The 20,501-nt window shown below is 39.1% G+C and overlaps 1 protein-coding gene across 1 annotated transcript in view; it reads left to right on the top strand.

Annotated features, from left to right (window-relative positions):
- Positions 1-20,501, top strand: part of AFG2A (AFG2 AAA ATPase homolog A) — a 305,069-nt gene that overhangs the window by 15,427 nt on the left and 269,141 nt on the right. The window contains exons 3-9 of the mRNA XM_062199663.1: positions 90-247; positions 6,820-6,878; positions 8,096-8,740; positions 9,951-10,080; positions 10,985-11,041; positions 12,533-12,656; positions 14,537-14,792. Coding sequence (XP_062055647.1) covers positions 90-247; positions 6,820-6,878; positions 8,096-8,740; positions 9,951-10,080; positions 10,985-11,041; positions 12,533-12,656; positions 14,537-14,792 — 1,429 coding nt within the window. The remainder of the gene's footprint in view (positions 1-89; positions 248-6,819; positions 6,879-8,095; positions 8,741-9,950; positions 10,081-10,984; positions 11,042-12,532; positions 12,657-14,536; positions 14,793-20,501) is intronic.

Genomic DNA, 20,501 nt, shown 5'->3' with positions numbered 1-20,501 from the left:
TTTAGCTGTGCTTAGCATTCTGCCTCGTAAATTGAGGAAATACTGTATATATTTATTTCCTGAGGTTTTCCTTTCTCCTGTTTGGGCAGATCTATACAGCCTGGCCTGTGGCAGGGTTTCCTGGAGGCAAGGTTGGCCTTAGCGATATGGCACAGAAGAACATGGGAGTGAGGGCTGGTGATGCCATCCGAGCCCAGCCTCTGCTGGGTGCCGTGCTACAAGCTGAGGAGATGGACGTGTTACTGAGGTTTGGCTCTTTTCTTTGATGATTGTCTGGATCAGTGCTGCTCAAAATAAATATAACAGAAGTTGTGAATGTATGCTGCACACACAGTTTTCCACAATTTTCTAGTAGCCACATTATTCAGTAAAAAGAAACTGGTGAAAAGAATTACATATTTTAGTTGTCTACATATGTAAACCTATATATTTTGTCTACATGTCTATATACTTATGTATGTCTACATATGTCCGCATATTTGTCTACATATGTAAAATATTAATTTAACATGTAAGAATTATAAAAAATAATCAGTAAGGTAGCATACATCCTTTTTTCCAAACTGAGTCTTTAAAATCCAGCATGTTAGACTTGTGTCACAGGTCATCTTGGACTAGCCATGTAGTAAGCACTTGATAGCTATGTGTGGTGAAAGGATATTGGCCTACTGTGTTTGGCACAAGTGAGATAGATGAGTGCGGTGGAATTTATGTATTAGGGACTGTCATATTGTGATGATAGAATGCTTTGACATTTTAAGTTAGAGGAATTATTGTTGATGAACATTTAGCAGTATTTTTAATCTTAAATTGCCATATAACAAGGCTTCTTATAGTTGTAAAGGAAGGAGTAAATTCTTGTGAGGTGAAATAACTTTTATTTTTAACTTTTATTTAATGAATATAAATTTCCAAAGTACAGCTTATGGATTACAATGGCTCCCCCTCCCCCCATAACTTCCCTCCCACCCGCAACCCTCCCCTTTCCCGCTCCCTCTCCCCCTCCATTCACATCAAGATTCATTTTCAATTCTCTTTATATACAGAAGATCAGTTTAGTATATATTAAGCAAAGATTTCAACAGTTTGTACCCACATAGAAAAACAAAGTGAAAAAATACTTTTTGAGTACTTGTTATAGCATTAAATAACAGTGTACAGCACATTAAGGACAGAGAGCCCACATGATATTTTTTAAAAATTGATTAATTTTCTATGCAGTTTCCAATTTAACACCAGGTTTTTTTTTTTTTTCATTTTCAATTATCTTTATATACAGAAGATCGATTCAGTATGTACTAAGTAAAGATTTCATCAGTTTGCATCCACACAGAAACACAAAGTGTAAAAATACTGTTTTAGTACTACTTATAGCATTACTTCACATTGGACAACACATTAAGGACAGATCCCACATGAGCCATAAGTACACAGTGACTCCTGTTGTTGATTTAACAATTTGACACTCTTGTTATGGCGTCAGTAATCTCCCTAGGCTCTAGTCATGAGTTGCCAAGGCTATGGAAGCCTTTAGGGTTCGCCAACTTCGATCTTACTCCGATAGGGTCATAGTCAAAGTGGAAGTTCTTTCCTCCCTTCAGAGAAAAGTACCTCCTTCTTTGATGGCCCCGTTCTTTCCACTGGGATCTCACTCACAGAGATCTTTCATTTATGGTTTTTTTTTTTTTTTTTGCCAGAGTGTCTTGGCTTTCCATGCCTAAAATACTCTCATGGGCTCTTCAGCCAGATCCAAATGCCTTAAGAGCTGATTCTGAGGCCAGAGTGCTATTTAGGACATCTGCCATTCTATGAGTCTGCTGTGTATTGAGCTTCCCATGTTGGAGCATTTTTTCCCTTTTTGATTCTATCAATTAGTATTCACAGACACTAGTCTTGTTTGTGTGATCCCTTTGACTCTTAGACCTATCAGTGTGATCAATTGTGAACTGAAATTGATCACTTGGACTAGTGAGATGCCATTGGTACATGCCACCTTGATGGGATTGTATTGGAATCCCCTGGCATGTTTCTAACTCCACCATTTGGGGCAAGTCCGATTGAGCATGTGCCAAATTGTACATCTCCTCCCTCTCTTTTTCCTACTCTTATGTTTAACAGGGATCACTTTTCAGTTAAAATTTCAACACCTAAGAATAATTCATGTTAATTACAGAGTTCAACCACTAGTACTAGAACAACAACAAAAAATACTAAAAAGGATAAAGTATTACATTGTACATCAACAGTCAGGACAAGAACTGATCAGGTCATTGTTTCTTATAGTGTCTAGAGGTGAAATAACTTTTAATTAAGACTGCTCAAGCAAAGAACGTGATTGTATAATTAACTCATTGATTATTCAGAATTGTTAGATTCAAACTATTAATACAGTTGATTAATACAATATTATAATAATAAATTAATAAACTATTAATACAGTTGAGTAATATAATTTCCCTGGGAAGAAAGTTAAAAAGTTTGTGTATACAGATCTTACAAAATTCCATTTTAAAAAGCATCTTTTGATACTTTAATATCAGCTTAGTAATAATTTTTGGGAATGTGTTTATATTATATGCCAGAATCACAAAACATTTTTCTAGGGTCTTTATATTCAATTTAAAATGTTTTCTTCTGTTTTATTACTTTTGTAAGTTCCAACGTTGAGTTTAGGTGTTATTTTTTGGTTAAAAAACAGAAAAAAGTTTTCAGAGCATATAATGGGTTTAATGAAAAATTAAAAAGCAGAAAGAGAAAGAAATACAACAGAATGCTGAACACCACCTGTGTACCAGATGCTTGGTGTATATTAACACATGCAATATTTGCATTTGATCGTTTGCACATTTATCCTTTTCCCTCTGTTTAATCATCCAACACCCTGCAAGGTATGATAGGCTGCGGAATATTTTATGAGATAGTTAGAAAATACTTCTCAGATTAAACCATCTTAATCCTCCAGCTGTGTCTTAAAACAGTGCTCTAGGCTGCAGTAATCAGTTAACTGGAATTAATACTGATAATGATCTAGGAACTGGTCTGACCTCTTGAGGGCACTGGCAATCTTAGGTGAATAAAGATTGCCTGGTACAGAGGACCGTATATGTTTTGAACTGAATTTGTTTTTTAGCATTTTATTTTAAAAATGTTTTAAATACGGCAGCAGAGTGTAGACAAGTCAATTTCCATTTAGGAAAAATCAATACTTTTATTAAATCCTTTAGCTGATGCTGAAAGAATTTATTAGTAATGTTAGAGCTCCTTCTAGTGGAAATGATTTTATGTACACCGAATTTTTAAGAGCAAAACTAGTTAAATATTTTTACTATTTATACATAACTTTATAAATATCTCCTATTCAGTTTAGTAAATTAAAAACAATTTCACTGTAACTTGTTTCAGATTTCTATAAATAGAAGTAAGTTATTAAAGAAGTATTTGAGAAACAGCTGACAGAATGAGCTCCCATACACTGGTTTACACTCCAAATGCTTTGCAACACCTAGAGCTGAGCCAAGCCGGAGTGAGGAGCCAAGAACTCAGTCCAGGTCTTCCACATGGGTGGCAGAAACTCAGTTACTTGAGTCATTATTGCCTCCAAGTGTGTGCATTAGCAGGAAGCTGGAATTGGGAGCAGAAATGGGACTCAGAGTCAGGCACTCTAATATGTGATGCAGTTATCCCAAGAGGTGTCTTAACCACTAGGCCAAGTACCTGCCAGAGAAGTCAATTTAAACATTTATGGAGACATGGATGAATTGCAAACATTTTTTACACCAAGACGAACTTACCTTTTAATTCCATGAGCTATTTGAAGTACTCTTGTTCAGTTTTGTCATTAGTTACGTGTTTGATTCATGGAATCTCCTCTTTGTTCTATTTCTTTCTCTTTTATGTGAATATGTAGTTGATTGGGTTTTGTGTGTGTGTGTGTGTGTGTGTGGTAGTTATGTCCTATTCAGACACCTTGAGCACTATAAGCAAATACTGAATCACTGCTCATATGCACACACATATCTTTCATAAATTATAATATTAAATCCTTAAATCTCTTTATTCTGGTAGATTCTGTTTAGTTTATAGAAGTGAAGAGGAGGGTCAGAAGGGATAAGGAACTTCCCTGAGGCTATTGCACTGCAGGTGTCAGCCTTGGAATTCAAACTTTCTGATCCTGGAGCTTTTTGTACTGCCCTGCACTGCCTGCTCCTGTTTCCATGCTCTGGTCATCTCTGAACAAGAATTGAAATAAGAAAGCTGGCCGGCGCTGTGGCTTAACAGGCTATTCTTCCGCCTTGCGGTGCTGGCACACCAGGTTCTAGTCCCGGATGGGGCGCCGGATTCTATCCCAGTTGCCCCTCTTCCAGGCCAGCTCTCTGCTGTGGCCCAGGAAGGCAGTGGAGGATGGCCCAAGTGCTTGGGCCCTGCACCCGCATGGGAGACCAGGAGAAGCACCTGGCTCCTGGCTTTGGATCAGCGAGATGAGCCGGCCGCAGCGGCCATTGGAGGGTGAACCAATGAAAAAGGAAGACCTTTCTCTCTGTCTCTCTCTCTCTCACTGTCCACTCTGCCTGTCAAAAAAAAGAAAAAAAGAAAGAAGAAAGCATAGGGTCCCCTTACTCTACCCCGGAATGTGCGTGTTACGTGACTCAAATTTTTTACCACTTTGCCATGTCCTTTATTAACTGCAAATGCTCCTTGAATATTGATTTTGGAGCACAAATAAATTTTAGTGAGAAGGCAAATTTGCAAATACAGTATCCATAGGTAATGAGGACAAGTTGTATTATTATTGATAAAATGGTTGGAGGACGAGGTTTAGATTTTGACCAGATGAGGTGTTTTTTTGTTGTTGTTGTTGTTTTGTTTTTAAATTTATTTGCAACTCAGAGTTAGGAGGGACAGAGAGAGAGATTTTTCCATCCTCTGGTTCACTCCCCGGGTGGCTGCAACAGCTGAGACTGGGCCAGGCAAAGCCAGGAATGAGGAATTGCATTCAGGTCTTCCACTGAAAGGGTGACGGGGCCCTAGCAATTGGGCCATCTTATGCTGCTTTCCCAGGAGTATTAGCTGTAAACTAGGTCAGAAGTGGTACAGCGGGGATGCCAGCCAGCACTTAACTCACTGCACCACAACACTAGTCTCCAAGATGAGCTTTCTGAGAAAACCTTGCCTGAGTTATATACTGTCTTCTCCCCTCCCTCTCACAATTGGATGTGGAGATGGATGGACAACTGCTGGCCTCCTCTGCTGGTGCGGGCTGCTTACATATGGAGGAGGAGAAGGAAACATGCTAATGTTCTAAGAATTTTTTAGGGGCAAGTTTCTTTACAACTGCAGTTACATTGAGATCTGCCTACATCCTGTCCTTGAGTAAACCACTCTCCTGGAAGATACCATTGTCATCAGAGAGAAGGTTGTCTTCCTTGTTTTCTCAGGCATATACCTTCCCTTTCTCCAAAATAATCTGTATACTTCACCTACTTTTCTATTTTGCCATACTTCTGCCTCTTCAGGTTAATACAATATAGGATTAAATCTCTTTTCTTTCTTTCTTTTTTGTTTTTTTAAAGATTTATTTATTTGAAAGTCAGAGTTCCAGAAAGAGAGGGAAAGACAGAAATCTTCCATCTGATGGTTCACTCTCCAGATGGCTGCAATGGCCTGAGCTGAGCAAGGTGGAAGCCAGGAGGCAGGAACTTCTTCCAAGTCTCCTATATGTGTGGCTGGGGCCCAACCACTTGGGCCATCTTCCACTGCTTTTTCTAAGCCATTTAGCAGGGAGCTGAATCAGAAGTGTAACAGCTGAGACCTGAACCAGCACCCATATGGGATGCTGGCCTCGGAAGTGACTGCTTTACCTGCCACACCAGGATGCCCCTCCCCTGCTTTGGTTGTTTTTGTTTAAAGAATTTTATTTATTTGTTTGAAAGTCATAGTTACAGAAAGAGAGAGATCTTCTGTCCACTGGTTCACTCCCCAGATGGCCGCAGTGGCTGGGGCAGGGTCAGGTTGAAACCAGGAGCTTCATCTGGGTCTCCACGTATATGGCAGGGGGCCTAAAACACCTGGCTATCCTCTGCTTCTGTTTCCAATCCATTAGCAGGGAGCTGGATCCAAAGCGGAAAAGCTGCTACCTGAACAGGTGCACGTATAGGATGCTGGCGTAACAGGTGGTAGCTCCACCCACTACACTACAATGCTGTCCTCATGGATTTATCTTCAAGAGATAACTTATAGATTATACAAAAGGAATGAAGTAAGCTATGAATGAAAGCCTTTCTTCATGTTAGAGAAATTTGGAAATAGAATGATTAGTTTTGGTGTGTATTTTTGGCTATGATATGTAATTAAACAAGACTTTTCACCATGATTTGTTGTATACACATACCCACAGATACATTGCACATGTGTACATGTATGTATAGCTGTGTACATGTTCATAGAGGTGTATGCAACTTATATATGTGCATGTTGTATAAGAAGTGAATATTTTGCAATATCTACCCTTTTCTATATTCAGTGTACCCTGACAATTGTTATTCTAGTACAAAAGTGCTGGATGATCCACTAAAAGATAGTATTTTGAAGAACACTGATTTAGGTCCTAAGGGCACCGAATTACAAATGTTAGTTTTCCTGGGTATAAGAAGTATCTGAAAAGTGTAAATCATTCCTAAATTGTGTGAGTTGTTAGTTTTCAGGTTACAAACCTATTATTCTTTTGTTTTGTTATATGATAGCTATGTACATGTTATTTGTACCAGAGTTTAGTTGCTGGTATACCTACTGCTGATTTTTATCTCTCCCTCTATTCTACAGTGACAAAGATATGGAAATTAATGAGCAAGAGCTGACAGGATGTATTCTGAGAAAACTAGGTGAGACAAATATTTTAAATTGTTCGAAGTTTTAAGCGGTAGGATAGCAATAAAGTGTCTTTCAGGTCTTCAAAATAGTTTAGAGAATATTCCCCTCAATGAATTACCATCCTTTTAAGGCAGACATGTGTCATTCCTCCTCTTAATAGATTGACAGTTGAGCATATGTGTATGTGACATGTCTGTGGGCACAGTAGTAACACTGAGAACTTTTTTTTTTTTCTAAGATTTTATTTAATTATTTGAGAGACAGAACTACAGAGAGAGAGAGGCCTTCCATCCACTGGTTACTCCCCAAAAGGTTGCGATGGCCGGAGCTGAGCTGATCTGAACCCAGGAGCCAGGAGCTTCCTCTGGGTCTCCCACACGGGTGCAGGGGCCCAGATTCTTGGTCCATCTTCTACTGCTCTCCCAGGCCATAGCAGAGAGCTGGATCAAAAGCGAGGTAGCCGGGACTAGAACCGCCACCCATATGGGATGCTGGTGCCGCAGACTGAGATTAGCCTACTATACCACAGTGCCGGCCCCCAAACTGAGAACTTTTAACTCTGCACATTTATTCTTTCCAATGAGAAACATTATTTGTAGTGTTGGTTTAGGTGTGTCAACTCCTGGCTATTTGTTCTATTTTATAGAATCTTAGCTTTTTTGAGTGTAGAGGATTTCAGTGAATCATCTTGTCCTTCTGTCTCCAGATAGTGTATATTATGGGGCAATATAAGGTCCCATTTTCCATTCAAGTTGTTTATTAATTTTTTAAAGATTTATTTATTTATTTGAAAGAGTTACAGAGAGAGATGAGAGACAGAGAGATCGTCCATCCACTAGTTCACTCCTGAAATGGCTGCAACAGCTGGGGCTGGGCCAGGCAAAAGTCAGGAGTCAGGAGCTTCTTCCAAGTCTCCCATGTGGGTGCAGGGGCTCAATAACTTGGGCCATCCTCTGCAGCTTTCCCAGGCACATTAGCAGGGAGCTGGATTGGAAATGGAGCAGCCAGGATTTGAACGTGCACCCATATGGGATGCCGGCACTGCAGATTGTGGCTTAACTCACTGCATCATAGTGCTGACCCCATACAAATCATTTGTTTATAACCTACCTTTGACTGAGCTTTTTCAGTTGGATCATTTTGTTAATAGCAAATAAATTGCTGTTTAAACATTAAAATGGTAAAAAAAAATTGTTCTAACATGTGTATTTAATAAATTGTTTTCTAGATGGCAAGATTGTTTTACCAGGCAACTTTTTGTATTGTACCTTCTATGGAAGACTGTGCAAACTTCAAGTGTTGCGAGTGAAAGGGGCAGATGGCATGATCCTGGGAAAACCTCAGAGTGACTCCAAGACTGGTACCCAGGGATTGGCCTCTGAACAGTCCAGCACGGAAACCAGTAGCCTGGATCTGTCCTTCCAGCTAAGCCAGTTAGATCTTGAAGAACCCCGAAGCCCAACATCACGAAGTACTCCTTGTAAACCAGGAGATGACAGAAGTGTAACAAAAGCCAGTGATGTTTTGTTGGGTGTTACACAGAGCCCTGGAGATGGCAGTGGACTTGAACTCAAGGAAGTCACAAGTCTTAAATGTGGTTCTGAGTCTGCCAGAGAAGGCAGTGAGCAACTTAACAGTGAGGAGAAATTGCTAAAATCCATCTGCATGGGAGCAAAGTGCAATACTGATACTTTTTATTTTATTTCTTCAACAACAAAAATCAATTTTACAAAGATTCGTACAAATGCAAAAGAGCAAGATGACTCATTGAAAGTTACTTATGACATGATAGGTGGCTTAAATAGTCAGCTGAAAGTAATTAGAGAAATGATTGAATTACCTCTCAAACAGCCTGAACTTTTCAAGACTTATGGTATGTATAGCTTATTGTACCCCAGAGTGTTCCGGCTGAGAACAGTTGGCGAGTTACACTGATGTTTTGCCTGCTCTTGTCTTTTCCTGTATCTATTTCAAAGTGCCAGACAAGGTAGAAAGTGAGTTGCTTTGAGAGATGCCATTAAAAACCATCTTCTATACTTTTGGTTGTTTTATGTTATAATGTTGGTGGGAGCTTTGTCTCTTCTAACAGCATATTTCCAAATTGCTTGTATTGCATCTAGAATAAGTATTCTGCCATACTAAATGATCTGTAATGAATGAAGAAATCAACCAAATGTTCAAGTCGTTTTTTTGGGAAATGTAGCTGTGCTCAGATCTCTTTGCATTGAAGCAGGTAAAGGAGTGACCTGACTTCTAGGAAAGTCGTGGCTTCTCCTGGTTTGATAATTGTGTAGGTCTCTGGTGTGTATTTGATCCATGATCTTTCTTCCTCTGCTTTTTCCTTTTTCATGACCCTTTAAAAATTGGATTGATGTTTTGCTAGTAACGTCAATACTGTCTGAGTTAGTTGAAGGAAAATTGGGATTAGTGCTGGTTGATTTTTTTGTCTGTCCATGTTGTCTGCTCTTTGTATTTGTGGGAAGGGGCATGGCAACAATGTGGGTGACCAGTTTTTGTTTTTTTTTTTTTTTTTTAATATTTATTTGAGAGGTAGTTATAGACAGTGAGAGGGAGAGACAAAGGTCTTCCATCTGCTGGTTCACTCCCCAGATGCCTGCAACAGCTGGAGCTGGGCCGATCCAAAGCCAGGAGCCAGGAGCTAGAAGCTGCTTCTGAGTCTCCCACACAGGTGCATGTGCCTGAGCACTTGAGCCATCATTCTGCTGCTTTCCCAGGCCGTAACAGAGAGCTGGATCAGAAGTGGAGCAGCCGGAATCCATATGGGTCCCGGCGCTGCAGTCAGAGGCTTAGCCTACTACACCAACAACACTGCCCCTCCCCCCCCCTTTTTTTTTCTTTACCATTACACACCCCCTGATCTGTGGTCACTTCCAGGGATCAGTGTTTGGCCTGGTTAGTATATCTTTGTGTGGGTGAGGTGAGGAAGCAGGAAGGTTACACTCTTGTTTGCCTCTTGTGTTGCAAGGTAAATTTATATTTTATAACTCTTCTTTGGAATTGCTGGACAGTATTTATAAGAAACCTAATAATGGTGAATCCAATGTTCTCTGTTTTTTGCATAGGAATTCCTGCCCCTAGAGGAGTGTTACTCTATGGTCCTCCAGGTACTGGAAAAACAATGATTGCCAGAGCCATTGGTAATGAAGTTGGAGCCTATGTTTCTGTAATTAATGGTCCTGAAATTATAAGCAAGTAGGTGCATGATTCACTGAAGTTAATATTATCAAATATACTTCTCAGCCTTTTTTTTTAAAGCATATTTGAGAGGCAGAGTTACGGAGAGAGAGAGAGACAAAGAAAGGTCTTCCATCAGCTGGTTCACTCCCCAAAAGGCTGCAGTGCCAGGAGCTGGGGCAATATGAAGACAGGAGCCAGGTGCCTCCTCCTGGTCTCCCAAGTGGGTGCAGGGCCCAAGCACCTGGGCCATCCTCCACTGCCTTCCTGGGCCACAGCAGAGAGCTGGACTGGAAGAGGAGCAACCGGGACAGAATCCGGCACCCCGACCGGGACTAGAACCTGGGGTGCCGGCGCCGGAGGCGGAGGATTAGCCTAGTGAGCCGTGGCACCAGCCTTCAACCTTTTTTTTGTTTTTTTAGAGAATATTTCTTTGAGAGGCAGAGTTACGGAGCGAGGGAGAGACAGAGAAAGGTCTTCCATCAGCTGGTTCACTCCCCAAAAGGCTGCAGTGCCAGGAGCTGGGGCAATATGAAGACAGGAGCCAGGGGCTTCCTCCCCATCTCCTTTGTGGGTGCAGGGGCCCAAGCACTTGGGCCATCTTCCACTGCTTTCCCAGGCGCATTAGCAGAGAGCTGGATTGGAAGTGGAGTAGCCGGGACATGAACCTTCGCCCATGTGGGATGCTGGTGTGCAAGCGGAAGTTTATCCTATTGTGCCAAATACCATTCAAAGATGGTTTTTAAAAATGGTTCTGTGGTATTCTACCTGGGTATGTCATACACTGAACATTTTAAATTTGATTTTTAGTATGTAGAAACAGTTTTTGAATGTAACTTAAAATATTTTAGAAATATTTGCCTTTAGAGACAAAGCTTGAAAACATTAAGAAATATTCCTTAAATGATTTTATTTGTTACAGATTCTATGGTGAGACTGAAGCAAAATTACGTCAGATATTTGCTGAAGCTACTCAAAGGTATTCTTTAATTTTATGTTTTTAAATTAATAAAAAAGTATTAAAGTGAGATACTAGCACTTTATACAAAGCATAAAGAATAGTTTAAAGAAGAAATAGTGATAGTATTAAACAGATTATGGCTCTAATGAAATTCTGTCTAATCTATTTCTATCTAATATTATTTTTAGAAGTTTGAGCAGTGATCTATTAAAGTACATAAAGTTGATGAATTAAGATAGGGTGGTGTTTGGTAAATCACGTGACCTTGAGCATATAATTTTATGACTCTTGGGTGCTTGGGCACATCCAGTTTATTAACTCCCTTAGGTAGCCTGCATTATCATAGTCCTTTATATTTCAGACTTCATTATATTTTGCTTCAGATGGGGCCAGTCTTTTAAATTTATTGATTATTCCTGAATTCAGGCTAGATTTTTACAGCACAATGAGTATTCTATAACTTGGCCTGTTGCAGTATTATTCATAATATGACCTTGTGTCTATTTCATTGTCTTGGTATTTAATATCATATTGCTGCTTTTCTCAGAAGAGCTGCTATTTTAAAAATTTCCCTCTTTGGCTGGTGCCGTGGCTCAACAGGCTAATCCTCCGCCTTGCGGCGCCGGCACACCGGGTTCTAGCCCGTGTTGGGGCGCCGGATTCTATCCTGGTTGCCCCTCTTCCAGGCCAGCTCTCTGCTATGGCCCGGGAAGGCAGTGGAGGATGGCCCAAGTCCTTGGGCCCTGCACCCGCATGGGAGACTAGGAGAAGAAGCACCTGGCTCCTGCCTTCGGATCAGCGCGATGCGCTGGCCACAGCGGCCATTGGAGGTTGAACCAATGGCAAAAAGGAAGACCTTTCTCTCTGTCTCTCACTATCCACTCTGCCTGTCCAAAAAAAAAAAAAAAAAAAAAAAAAAAAATTTCCCTCTCCAGGAATAGTAGATGAAATAAGTTTGTAGTTCCAGTACTGAACATTTGAAACTTAGTGTTACACCATATTAGGAAGTATGTTTTTGTTGTGTTAATGGTAGTTGAGGTTTCCTCTTGTGAGAAGATTTACAACATTCCATAGGAGAATTGAACTTCTTGAAAGTTCTTTTTTTAAAAGGTTAAAAAGAAGAGGGTGCTTCTGTTTTGTATTCTGTGGGCTTTAAACCTGTTCCAAGGGACATTTCTGACCTCAACTTCTGAATTGATCTGATCATAATAATTTAGTGGGTACTAGTAAGAGAGTTGTGCCTGTACTCTCATCTCAATGACAATAGACTTCTCTCAAAAGTCTGCCTTTTAATTGAGGGCGGATAAACTAGAATATGAGTTTGGTGAGTTAATTGGACTAAAACTAATATAAAGTTTTTTAGCATCAACATTCTAATGCCTTTGTATATTACTAGGTAAGTCCTAAATTTGATAAATTGGGTATCAAATAAAAAACTGAAACTTAGTAAAATTTAAAAAAGGAAATGCAAATCAGAAGTTTCATTTTACCCTTTTTTTTTTTTTTAAGGCAGCCAGCAATTATTTTTATTGATGAGCTGGACGCACTTTGTCCTAAAAGAGAGGGGGCTCAGAATGAAGTGGAGAAAAGAGTTGTAGCTTCACTCTTAACCCTGATGGATGGTATTGGTTCAGTAAGTATAGCACTACCCTTGTGTAGGAATGAGTTGGATCTTATTCAGATACTTTAATATATATAGTAGCAAAAGTTGACTGTGTCTGAAATATTCCAGGGTAAGGGGAAAATATTAGCCATAGAAACTAGAGGAAAGACTAAAGGAAATAATTTGCTTCAGTAGACTAGTGAATGCTAGAACAATATAACGTGGCATGTTTTTCTAGCATATAAAATAATATGGTATGATGGATTTCTTTTATAAATGGTATTAACTTAAAAACCCTAAGCAAAAAGCAGTATAGAAGAATCAGCAAGCTAAATTTTAGGAGGTTTATGAAGGAATTTCATGAATCTTACTATTCTTGTAAAAATCATTTCAGCCTGCAGTAGCCAGGCTGGGTTAGGCTGAAGCCAGGAGCCCAGAGCAACATGCAGGTTGCCCACATGGGTGCCAGGGGTCAAAATACCTGGGCCATCATCTGTTGCCTTCCCAGGATGCAAAAGCAGGAAGCTAGATGGGAAGTGGAGTAGCTGGGACTTGAACCAGTACTGATATGGGATGTGGGCATCCCAACTGGTGGCTTAACCTACTGCACCACATCGCCTGGCTGTGTATAATATTTATAAAGAAGTCACTCAGTATTCTCTTATTGTCTGCTAGGGTATACATTCTTATATTAAAAATTCTATGCTAATTATGAAAGGAAGTCCATAAGATTACATAACAGGAATGAAGAAAAATTCTCTGAGAGACTCTTAAAAAATTTTAAGAATATGTAAGAAAAAAGTTGTCACATCGTGGAAGCTGGTTAGAACCTTGAGGCCTGACTCATAACAATTCTCTTAAGAGACTGATATATAAACTGGGCCACCAGTTTAGCCTTTATAATAACAGATATAACAAAGTAGATGAAATATCTTCATTTATTGATGACTATATTATTGATGACCCTGAAGGCAAATATATCTAGAGAGCAGTATTATAATTAAAAGGGTCCTTGGTGAACAGGAAATCATTTAGAAGGCTCATTGATGGAGGATCCCAAACACCATGTCAGTTTGCTACCTCTGTCTCTGACATGTCAGAGGATTCCAGTCTGGAATGCTGTTCTTGGCCTTCAGGCAGGACTGACAGCATGTGACGCTGATGTTTTGGCCAAAAAATATTTAAGTGCTTGTATTTGTTGTGAATTTGTGTTTCATCAGTTCACTGTAGTCTATACATTTTCTGTTGGCACATCTAATATAATTGATCAGGTTTGAATTTTCTTCGCTAAGTCACATTCCAGTTGTGCTTGTCTCTGCAAAATTCTACTTGGGTCACCTGATAGAATATTGGATACTTTATACAAGTGGCGTATCAGGATCATGGTTCTTTGTAAGTTAATTTTATTTTCAGAGAGTAGAAATACAAACATAGTCAAGAGTGACTGGTACTCAGATATTGGCTATATTGTTTATATTTTGGGGGAATTTAAAGTTTATCAAAAGAAGAAAGTCCGTGAGGAAGATTTTTTTTTTAGTCAACTTCCCAGTAGGGCTTTGTTTTATCTGAATAATATGTAATTCATAATCTTTGTTTCAAAGCGGGGGAAAAGGACTACCTAAAACAATTAAACAGAATAACCTTGAGGTAGAATATCATATGTTATTTATAAGAATGGTACAAAGATGTCAGCAGTTATAGAGACATCACTTAGAGTGGGTGGTAAGTTTTGGAAGACTTTTCATGGGAAGAAACATTATAGCCGCTGGGTAATAAAGGTGTAAGGGATAGGACCTCATTGTGTGGACAATTCAGTCTATCCCTCTTATATAGACTGTGTCTGCCTCTCCCATCCCACTTTTTTGGACGTTCTGAAAAATATGCAATTTTTATTCACTTTATTTTATTAGGAAGGAAGTGAAGGACAGGTCTTGGTCCTTGGGGCCACAAATCGTCCTCAAGCTTTGGATGCAGCACTCCGAAGACCTGGACGTTTTGATAAAGAGGTTGAGATTGGAGTTCCTAATGCTCAGGACCGGTTAGACATTCTCCAGAAACTGCTTCGAAGGATACCCCATTTGCTCACTAAAGCTGAGCTGCTGCAGGTGGCTAACAGTGCCCATGGATACGTTGGAGCAGACTTGAAAGCTTTGTGTAATGAAGCAGGTGAGCATGGTTTGCTATGGTGTATCTGTGATGTCCTTAACTCCAGTTTATTTACATGCTGATAATTTATATCTCCCTTATTTCTTAATAGGAATAACTTTGTTTAATTAAAATATGTATTTATTGGAAAAAGAACTGATGATTCAGAAAATTACCAAGAAGATATTTTGAAAACTCTTAAACATACCTCCTTCAAATAACCAGATATCCTTCCAGACTTCCTAAGTGTAAACACAAATGTAATCTTGTGCATTACTGACAGTATTGATGCCGATGATATTTTCTAATATTATGCTATGGAAATTAGGGAAAAGTGTCTGCAAGAGGATCACAATTTTCATTAAGCAGCCTAGTATATGTTGACGTGCTAAACATTACTCAGCAAAGCTCAATCATTCTACAGGGTATGTGACAATGATATTTTTACTCTGAACATGTTTAAGGGCTATTATTAATCACTTGCCTCCTTGTCTTTCCCAGCATAGCTGTAGTTACTTTGGAAGCCCTTAAGACCTTTTTACTGTTTGTACAGTTCTTCAGAGTAACCTTAAGTATGAAATCTGTATTCAAATGAAGGCAGTATTTATAAGTGGTTGAAATACTTAACCCACCAAGGTAATAATGTCTCTTTTTTTCTTTTTGAGTCTGAGATGATATGTTTGTTTTCTAGTAATTTTTTAAGGCTGGGCATACCACAAAACATCTAGAGTCTGTCAGTAACTGAGGTTCCTTAAATTAACCTCCCCGCCTTTTTTTGAATGGGCATATGTTTCTATGTGCTGTTATACTTGGGAGGAATTTTTTTACAGTTGCAGCATTCTGCATTTCTTTCTTTATAAAGTGCTTTGAAGAAAGATTAACTTTTGAATTTGGTTATTTTAGAGCTTTTGTTTAGAGATATGGTGACTTTTACCTCCAAATCATTGATTGATGGTTTTCTAACTTGGTGGGCTTTGAAGACTTTCCATTAAGTCGTTTCATCCTTTTTATCTGGCATGATGTGTGTAAGGAGAGAGATTAGAGAAGGAAAAGAAGGTAGAAAAATAAAACTTGGAAAAATATTTAGGAATCTTTGAGTATCTTTGTTTCGGTGAGGAAAATGTGATTTATTTCATTGTATTTCATCATCACCACAATTTCCAGGTTAGACCATTCATGGTAATCAGAGACTATAGGTTGTGTAGTCTACCAAGGCAAATAAAAACATTCTTTCAGTACATTACGGTCTATGAATACAGGAAGGACTCCATTCTTCTCTAGTTTCTGTGCCGCTTCTAACTGCACATGGAGTCATAGGCCTGGTCATACAGATGGATTTCTTAGGGACCAGGAAGCAGTAGTGTTATTGTGTAGCTTTGCTTCCTTTATTCCCTTAGATGATCATGAAGCATCCATTTAACTGTGTTGTGTTGGCATTGATTTGGACTTGTGCATGGTGTCTAGGCAAGTATTCAGTCTTCCATATCCTTTACCACCTTTACCAGACTTTTTTTTTTTTTTTAAGATTTATTTTATTTATTTGAAAGACAGAGTTAGAGAGAGAGGTAGAGACAGAGAGAGGTCTTCCATCTGCTGGTTCACTACCCAGATGGCTGCAACGGTCGGAGTTGCGCCGATCTGAAGTCAGGAGCCGGGAACTTCTTCCGGGTCTCCCATGCGGGTGCAGGGGCCCAAGGACTTGGGCCATCTTCCACTGCTTTCCCAGGCCATAGCAGAGAGCTGGATCAGAAGTGGAACAGCCGGGTCTTGAACCGGTGCCCATATGGGATGCCGGCACTTCAGGCCAGGGCTTTAAGCTCCTCGCCACAGCGCTGGCCCCAGACATTTTTTACTTTTGATACATTTCATGTACTCTAGGATTCTTGCTGTGCACAAACATAGTCTGATGAAGGAAAAAGATTTGTAGTGCAATAATAAAACATTCATAAAAATATGGGAAATGTAGTTAACTTCAATGGGAAAAGGAAACACTATGGGAAAAGGAAATGCTATGGTTATATAGAAAAAAGTTCTACAGACCGGGGAGTGAGAAGGTGAGAAAGGAAAAACATTCTTTTGTTTAATCCTCTTACTAAGCATGTGCTAAAAAGATAAATAGACTCAGCAGAGGTCTCAGCCAGAATGTGACAAAGTAGGGATTTAAACTTAGGGTTGTTTTACTTTCTACTCATGAAACAAATGAAATAATAAAACATGGATGTTTTTAAGAGTGATAAAAAGCTTTACGATTTAATTTTAATATATGAAACAAAGGATAGGATCCACTTATAAAGTAGAAAATATCCATCCAGGTATTGAATAGATGTATTTTTCCCTGACCTAGTAATAATTCATTATAAGAAGATAGTTTTTAAAAAGATGAATGTGGAGAAAATACATATGGTTTTGTGTTTATTGTCCTGAATACTAGTATATGGTATATTATGTAATGTCGTACTCTTAACTTTTTATAGCAGAGTGACATTTAAGAAATGTGTGTTAGGGGGCTGGCATTATGGTGCAGTTAAGCCACCACTTGCAACCTGGAATACCTATTAAAGTGCTAATTCAAGTCCTTAGTGCTCCGCTTTCTCTCCAGTTCCCTGCTACTGTTCCTAGGAAGACAGCAAAAGATGGCCCAAGTCCTGGGGGTCCTGCCATCCATATGGGAGTCTAGGATGAAGATCCTGGCTCTGGCCTGGCCAGACCTGGCTCTTGGGGCCATTTGGAGAGTGAACTAGTGGATGGATAATCTCTGTCTTTCCCTGTCTCTCCCTCTCTGTCATTCTGCTTTTCAAATAAATAACAATTAAATTTATAAATAATAAATAATATAAATAAATATTAATTTATGAATAGTGTAATATTTAATAAATAATATTATAAGTAGAGTTTGCAACAAAAGAATTTTTGTAAAGATTTATTTATTTGTTTGAAGGCAGAGTTAAGAGAGAAGGAGAGAGAGTGAGAGATCTTCCATCTGCTGGTTCATTCCCCAAATGGCCACAATGGCTAGGACTGAGCTAGGCTGAAGCCAGGAGCCTGGAACTCTGTGTCTACATGATGGCAAAAGCCTTGGGCCATTTTCCACTGTTTTCCCAGGCACAAACAAGGAGTGACTTGAACTGGTACTCATATGGGAAGCTGGTTTTGCAAGCTGTGGCTTAACCCCTGCACCACAATACTTGGCAAAGTATCATGGGGTGGATAGACCTACCTTTCCAATCAGGCTTGTGATCTTTGCCTCATCTGAGCTTTAGTTTTCTGAACTTATAAATTGAGAGAATTGGAATAAATGATATTTCAGTGCCCTTTCAATAGTGATATATCCAGGATATGAGCAAGGAAGAAATGAGGGTAAAAGGATAAGAAGAGCTAGAAAAAGAAAAGGGAAAGAACAACCAGGAAGTATCCCTATTACTTACTAATCCTAGCCTTCATTAGCTGCCTACGTACCATGTGGCCTTCATATCCTTCAGTAGGGCCCGTTTGTCTGAATGTAACTTTACACATAGGTGTGCTTTCCTGCACAGTCATTGAAATCAAAATGTTATTGTGTGTGTATATTGTGTCTGTAGTCTGTACATACATTATGCATGTTTTTCCTGAGGATACAAGGTTAACAATATATTCCATAATTTGTAAGAGTGATAGTACATCTTGTAGTATGCTTACTCTCAACTTTTCTAATCTTTTGAGTGTCATAAAATGTATCCTGCATCTTTTAACTTTGTTCCTATAATGAATTTGAAAGTTGGAAATATCACAGTGGTTAGTGTTGCTTTCAACACTCAATCTGCCATGATTTGAGCAGATAGAATGTTCAGTATTGATGCTTGGATGGGAAGCTTATTTTCACATGTTACGTTTTCTTTATAATTAATTTTTGAGCTAGAGTGTGGTTTGATATGTCATGACTTGTGCAACGATATAATGTTTTGTGGCTCACCTTTTTTAGCAAAGAGCAGCTGCATTTTGAAATGTTTTATCTCAAGTGGACAAGCTGTTTACAAGCGAGGCTCTAACACATCCTGACATTTAATGTCTATGTTTGTATTCCTTCTGGGATTAGGCTGCCTTTCTAATTAATTAGTTGCATAGCCTTTTATTAATTCCCTCAAAATTTATAATGTTTTAAATGAACAACATAGATAAGCATTCTGCACTCTTTTGGAAAACATGAAATGTTAATTATGTAGCAATGACATGAATTATATAAACTCTGTTGAATGTTAGAAGATGCTTAGCAACAATGTTTTCCAAATATAGGGATTTATTATAAACTTATCCTTCTAAGGCTGCCTGTGCCATTTCAGGAGAGAGAATATAAATAGAGCTTGATTTCTTCAAGAAGTGGACTCCGTCACTTTGTTTACAGTGAAAGGAAGTATTTGCTTCACATATCTAACAATTTATCTTTAGCATCCTTATTGATTACACATCTTTTCAAGATGTTCATGCCAGATACCTGGGCCTTGATAAGATAGCATCACAGAACAGGAAGAATTAAGACTCTTCTTTAAACAATCATTTTTTTTTTCTTTTTCTTTTCTTTTCTTTTTCTTTCTTTCTTTCTTTTTTTTTTTTTTTGACAGGCAGAGTGGACAATAGAGGGAGATAGAGAGAAAGGTCTTCCTTTTTGCCGTTGGTTCACCCTCCAATGGCCGCCGTGGTAGGCGCGCTGCGGCCGGCACACCGCGCTGTTCCGATGGCAGGAGCCAGGTGCTTCTCCTGGTCTCCCATGGGGTGCAGGGCCCAAGCACTTGGGCCATCCTCCACTGCACTCCCTGGCCACAGCAGAGAGCTGGCCTGGAAGAGGGGCAACTGGGACAGGATCGGTGCCCCGACCGGGACTAGAACCCGGTGTGCTGGCACCGCAAGGTGGAAGATTAGCCTGTTAAGCCACGGCGCCGGCTTAAACAATAATTTTTGTCATTATAGCACTTAAATAGGTCCTACAACAATATGGAATCTAATTACTATAACTTTTTGTGAGGTAGAAAATTTTATCTTAGCTAGAGTTCTGATATTTATAACTTGTTAGCCCTCCCTGTCACCTCCCTTCTAGCTTATTTTAATAGGAACTTAGGAAGCATTTACAGTATGTAACAGTCTAGTGTAGAAAGTTTATCTTTCAAACATTTCACCAATTTTTGAATTCTAAGTTAGAATGAAACTTGATTCTATAAGAATTGAGTATTTTAAAATAAAATCCATTGAAATAATGGGGTACGAGAAACCTTAAGGTGTGCGCTTTATTAGCTGAGGGACATTGGGCAAGCCATTCTGATCTTGAGATCTGCTTCCTGATCAGCTGATAGGGATAGCTTTTTAAGAGTTCTTAGAAGTGTGGCAGAAGTGGTCATGGTTGTATAGTTTCTTGATTAGTATCAATTTATGTTTTTTCCCTTTACTTGTAGAAAGAATTTAAAATTTTTAAATTCTCATATTTTGTGTAGTTTTATATTTATCTCATAGAAATGTATTTATGTCAGTATTCCTGATATATTATGAAGTATTCTTGATTATCTTGATGTGAGAGATGTGGGACATGTGGCAGAATCCTTTACCTTACAAAAGTAGTGATTTTTACTGAATGTGGGTGAGGAAAAGTCTCAGGCATCACTAAGAATTTGCAGACTGGTTATAGATATGGTCTCCTGGACACGTTTTCTTGCTGAACTTGAGGGCTTCATGCCATACATAGGCAAGGCTGAGGCTCCTCTCTTC

This window comes from Lepus europaeus, chromosome 8 (assembly GCF_033115175.1).
Source record: "Lepus europaeus isolate LE1 chromosome 8, mLepTim1.pri, whole genome shotgun sequence".
Taxonomy (NCBI): domain Eukaryota; kingdom Metazoa; phylum Chordata; class Mammalia; order Lagomorpha; family Leporidae; genus Lepus; species Lepus europaeus.
The sequence above is the reverse complement of the archived record's forward strand: the minus strand, read 5'-3'. Positions and strand labels throughout refer to the sequence as shown.